Source organism: Ptychodera flava, chromosome 2, assembly GCF_041260155.1.
Source record: "Ptychodera flava strain L36383 chromosome 2, AS_Pfla_20210202, whole genome shotgun sequence".
Taxonomy (NCBI): Eukaryota; Metazoa; Hemichordata; class Enteropneusta; family Ptychoderidae; genus Ptychodera; species Ptychodera flava.
In genome coordinates this window covers 50,872,877-50,878,876 of record NC_091929.1, presented here as the reverse complement: position 1 = coordinate 50,878,876, position 6,000 = coordinate 50,872,877, and the positions used below count along the sequence as shown (strand labels likewise).

General features: G+C 36.1%; 1 protein-coding gene across 1 annotated transcript in view; it reads left to right on the top strand.

Annotated features, from left to right (window-relative positions):
• Nucleotides 1-1,025: 1,025 nt before the first annotated feature.
• LOC139148903 (uncharacterized) overlaps nt 1,026-6,000 on the top strand; it is a 185,112-nt gene continuing 180,137 nt past the window's right edge. Inside the window, exons 1-3 of the mRNA XM_070720356.1 lie at nt 1,026-1,130; nt 3,301-3,589; nt 5,312-5,501. Coding sequence (XP_070576457.1) covers nt 3,310-3,589; nt 5,312-5,501 — 470 coding nt within the window. The 5' untranslated portion in view covers nt 1,026-1,130; nt 3,301-3,309. The remainder of the gene's footprint in view (nt 1,131-3,300; nt 3,590-5,311; nt 5,502-6,000) is intronic.

Below are 6,000 nucleotides of genomic sequence, written 5' to 3'. Positions count from 1 at the left end.
GGTACAATTTATAAAATCGTGGTGCAATTTGATATATTTGTAACCAAGTATATTGACTATCACTACTAGATAGTAATTCCTTTTAATATTTCCTGATACAAAATTTGGTATACTCGCCTGATCAAGTGTGAGAATAATCTTCCACCTAACTCATAGGGAACTGATTATTGGGAAGAATATTTAAAGAAAGTTAATTCTGCAAAGTATACAAACAGTGGACTCCCACGATAACGTATCTTTCATTTGTAGAGAATAATTTATCATAGTCCAAAAGTACCTAAGCGAGACAGATTCTTTGTAGCTTTCAACCCAATGCAAATTCAATCTCTGTATTATTTGTTTGGTTTTCTTTGTGTTGTTTATTTTCTCAGTCCTCTTTGATACAATTTTAGGCAATCTCCTTAAACACAATATTTCAGAAAGTTAACAAATTTTCGATACCGCAAAGAATTGAAAATGCAGCAGATACAATTATTGGTGCACATGATCAAGAACAAAACTGATCTGTTTTGAATTCACCCTTCATTATCACAGAATTGTATTTTTAATAAACTTAAGTTCAATGACATTTTTGACATTTAACCATATCATTAAAATTGAACAATGCCATGGATGAGTACTGGGTAATACGTGAGCTATTGTATCTATATTTTGTTTTGACTTTGAATTTCATTTTGTTGGTTTTACCTTTTTCAAACGTCATGAGGCAACTGAAGATACTTAGCAGGGTAAACCGGGATTTGAAAGGTCTTTACTATTGCTGTAAATTATACAAATACATTTATTTATATTTTACTTTCAAAAGTTATGAGATCAGTCAAAGTTTCTGTGTAAGAGAGAGGGGTTACTCAAATTCATTATGGTTTGCATTGGTGGGGTTCTTGAATGTTCAATATTTCGATGTTTCTCATGTAATGCCTCTGACCCCGGCCCTAAATAATGAGAGCTCCCTTAGAATGACGAAAATATAAATACCCCTTTTTTCTTTCCATCACATGGTACATGCGCATTAGCTTTGTCATGTGACAGCCATCACAATAGCATCGTGTGGCGCGACGTCAGCCTTGCTGCAACATTCATTTCACCCGAGTCATTTTTTAATGTACACATTTCTTTCGGATTCTAGAGAGGTGAGTTTTTGGTTGTATTTAAGCTTATTCTGTTTTCAAGCAAGCAATACCGCTGAAATACTATGGTATCGCAAACTACCTTTGGCTACCTTTAATAATAGTATCGCTTGCCACCCCCTGTTGAAAGTCTGCGACAAGCAAGTTCGTTATGTGATGTTCAAGCGTTGATGAGATAGTTCGTTTGCTTAGTTGCCGTTGTTTAATCTGCTTATCGAACAAATGACAGGAGCCAGGGGACTGTGTAAAGTGAACAGATACAGTGTATAACCAAAAACTCAAAGGCTTCTAAAATTACAAGGATAACCTTTCAAAACTCTAGTCAGTAATTGGGACAGACGTCATCTTGTGTGTGTTTCCGGGAATCGTCTAGTGTCAGTCCTTAGATTTCGCCAGGATAACATTTTATCACCGAATAACACATCATGGGTACATCTTTCCAGATAATATCACTGTGTATCATATATTTCGCCCACTTCGTTTTGGGATTGCAATACAGGTATGGCAGTTTCCTTGAAATTCCTAAGCCCTAGAATAAACAAAGAAATATTTAAGCAATAAAGCACACCAAGCGATGGTATACCACAAGATTTTGACCAGTTCACGACATGAAATGGTCAAAATCGAGTGGTATACCGTCGCTGGGTGTGATTTATTGCTATTATATCATAACAGTATAGTGAAATTCTGGCGTGGAACGTCATGAAAGGAATTTTCGTCAAGCTGAGAGCTAGCACGCATGCCGGCCGTGGTATATCGCCAATATACCACGGTTCTTTCCGCGTCTCGACCAATCAGATCGCTGTATTTGCAACATCAATATACTGGTATGATATTATAAGTTATATTTCAGAAAATAACGGACGATATGATAGCAATAAAACATTTTAAAAAACGGCCGTCGTTAGAAATGGATACGTTTTACATGCCAGGAGTTTTAAAGGATCCTGGGTTCCTTTGTTTGACTGTAGGATACACTCCTGCACAGTCTTTGTTAATGACAAGAACACTGTGACCTCGATTCTATCACAGGACCTCGTCGCTGTTGGCACGCTCTGTGGACCTGCGCTGCTTCACTTAACTTACTAACTTAGACCAGTCCGGCCCAGCGAGCTGGCATCTAGCTTACGTAGGTTGACCGTTGAGGGCACTAGTGTAGCTATGTAACAGAAAGGGAGTTTTGAGGCGAACAATGATCAGTTAGGAGTCTAATTATTATCATGATTTTCATCTGCTTAACCTACGAAATTTTTAAATTAATTTTACGTCAATTCACCGTTACCCGTTGAAAAATTCGTATGATTCAGTTAATGGTAATATGCCAAAAAATTATAATTGACATCACTAAGCTGTGCTATGCCAGTTCACGACGGTAAAAAACACTGTGAGGGTGATCATATACGTTGTTAGCCTTTGTTCGAAAAAAACCTTTTCCAGCATTACAAATGCTTGTATACTGATTTCATCGAAATCAAGGAAAATATAGTATGAATGACACTTATTTGGGAGAATAGAATCTTGTTTAAGTTTATTAAACGTGTTAGGTGCCCTACAGCTGAAAGCTGCAATTCGAATTAACCATAGAAACAGGTGCATTGCAGAAAAAGAAAAGTGGATGTGCTTAAATGTCTGATTAAACCAACATTACTAAAATATCTAGTTATCCAAAATTAGCCCCAATCATGTTATATGAACAACCTCTACAGTCATACAAGAACTGGACTCTAATGGAATGATCATATATAGCAGATTCAAAACTTAATTTCTGCAGCTTTTTTTTAACATCTTTTTAAAATTCCTGCAATTCTATTTAGCAGCTTCTGGCGTTTGTCGGCCCCATGAATATCTGAAATCGCAATTCATTCATTGTGTAATGACCTTGAGGGGAGAAGGTTTGCCAAATAATACGTGCACATTCCACAGCATTCCATAATTATTGCATTTATGTTCAACAGATATACTATGTCATGTAGAAGATCATGTGGGTTTCAGAGCTGAATCGTTGGGCAATTATGACAGCTCATATGGTAGAAAATTAATTGCCAAATCAGTTTGTGCATTTAGTCTGCAAATCCAGGTCGCTTTTCATTTCATTTTTTTCTCCTGAATACTGACATCGACTGTGTCACAAGGGCTCGTAACAAGCTGTCTGTAATTTGGTTTTCCTCCATAGAGAGAATAAATGGCGGCTCGGGAAATCAAACCACTGGCGCTACTATATGTGTATTTAAGTGATCGTTGCCGAAGAGATGACCTCGATAAGCTTAAAACCTTCGTAGACGACGACATTCCTCCAAGGCAACTCGAGGGAATGAACAACGCAACAGATATTTTCAAGAGTCTAGAGGACAAGGGAATTATCAGCAGCGATGATGTAAACTACCTGAAAACTTTGTTTACACAAATGGAGAAAAAAAACCTTGTTACCAAGATTGAAGAATATGAAGCAAATCACATTCGCTGTAAGTATAAGGCGTGTGTGTGTGTGAGTAGAGCGATGCAATCGTTGGACACACAGAAAGCTATGTTTCTAAATTATGTGCAAGAGTGGACGAAGGCCTAGCTGAAGTGTAATGGAAAAATCTCAGTCGAAACATTGAAAGACCCCACTGTCTTGAGTGTTGCTGGGATATAAAACGGAAGTCCAAACTTGAACTATTTAAGATAATGAGACTGAATTGTTAAGTATATTTTGATAGCTGCGCTATGAAACCAACAGTACTGCAGATTGCCTTGTAGACTGAGACTTGTTGCAATAGTGTTTATCTCTTTTCCAGAAACATCCTGAGAACACTGACTACAATTGAAAGTTTAGTTTCAGTGTGAAATGGAGCCAAGCTTTCTTGGGTCAAACCTTTATTAATTTCATACGTTTTAGAAAATGAAAATAAAACAGAACTCTCTCCAACTCGGTCATTTTGTGTTTCAGAAACATAGAGACACCCAGTTAAATGAAGCTGAGTTATGTTTACAACTTACGCTACGCAGAATACAGCGAGAAAAACAAATGTTGTAATACCTTAGCAGGAAGCATAATGCTACTTTGAACAAGTTATGATTTTCTCACAAAATATCACCTTTGTTTTTGTACAGCTTCATTAGATATTACAATAAAAAATTTCGTCACATGGAAGTTTGCGTAGCATTTAATACATTGTTTTTACAAGGCATTGTCAGAACAACGGTTAATTTCTATCGTTTATACGTAGGTAATTTATGATAGAATTCTGACGCCTTTCCCCTCAAAAATTTCAAAAGAAAAAAGTCCATTAAATAGCGAAGAAAAACACTAAGCTTTTAAGTTCATAAGTAAATGTTTCGATAAAGGTTAATATGTGAAATGTGATGGGTTTTGAAATGTAAAAAAAAAAATTAATGTATTATCAAAAAAGAGCAGAAAATAGACCGTGCAATAGACTGAACACAATTGACCTACGAATCTAGTTTCAACTGAATCAGTGGGTGTAAAATTGCAGACTAAAACTAAAATTTTTGTGCAATAAAATCATACAACTTCTACCCTCTACATGGAAAAAAGGTATTAAGATACTTCATTTCGTAGACATCATTCGTTTAGTCTGTTGGTTTAAAAAGAATCGATATGTATGAATTAAGATAAGTTGCATCTAATTGTGAGGTATAACCGATGAATATGCAAAATGTTAATCAATCAATCTGAAGAAGAATACCTTTAGCAGTGTATGTACATTATTAAAGAGATGTATGTACATTATTAAAGAGAACGAGGAACTAATGCTTTGTACACATCATGAAAATAAGTGTACCATTTTTTATCTATCATTGATCAAAACATTTATTTTGTTGCGTCAGAAAATGATAATAGATAAGCTTTCGGTTAATGTACACACCTCAAATATAAAGGGGTTCCGCCGTCAAAAGTTTATGGATTTGTTCCAAGTTCGTTGCTGTCAGGAAAGGAAATTTAGTACATTTTTGTATGGTTTTGCACGTTTTTTGCTGGTCACTTAAAGAAACAAAATTTCGGTAAATTTTGAGAGATTGAACAGACCTTATAATTATGAGAAGTGGTTAAAATTTATAATAGGGATGTAAAAACTCTTCAAGATAGAACTATACCAATAGCGTAGTTAAGTGCATTTATTTTTGTTTCTCTTCCTCTTGCTGTTATTTTTTACATTCAATTTTTCCCTAATTTCATGCAGCACCGAAGGCTAGGGTTCCAGCAACTAGTGAAAAGGGCAGTGGAAGTCAAGTCAGTCAAGTCAGTCGACCCTCGGCTGGGTCAAATATTGACTCCCGCCCTCAACGACCGAACCGTCAAAAACAATATCCAGCGCCAGGAGAGCATTCTTCCAAAAGAGCAAAAAATTCAACAAAGAGCGAGTTACAACTGTATTATTCGTATGAAAAGTTACATGTTAGAGAAAATTACTAAGTGACGGACGGTATGTTGAAAATACAGGAGCTTTTAAAGGTTTGAATGGCTCGGATATTGAATGGCATTTGAGATTGTGTGTATGTATATTTATAGTGTGGCTGTAAAGGCGCTGCAGGTTTTAGAATTTGGAGATAGACCACAGGCGACCCATAAAGTATTACTGAGATTTTCACTCTGTTTTCTCTATCATTTCTCTCCTTTCTTCATGCTCTGACTGATCGGAGTAAATAAAATAAATGGTTTATATAACCTAACCTAGCCTCTGTGACTCTTTATTTATTTTACACTCCATTACATGGACGTATATCTCTCATACACACATGCTGTAATTAATTAGTCAACACAACTAATTATGCTAATCCGTGGACTTATCAGGGATTTTACGGGTTGGTCAACATCGCGAAAGATAGGAATGGTTACTACGCTACATCACTATCTTTCCGATGTTGACCA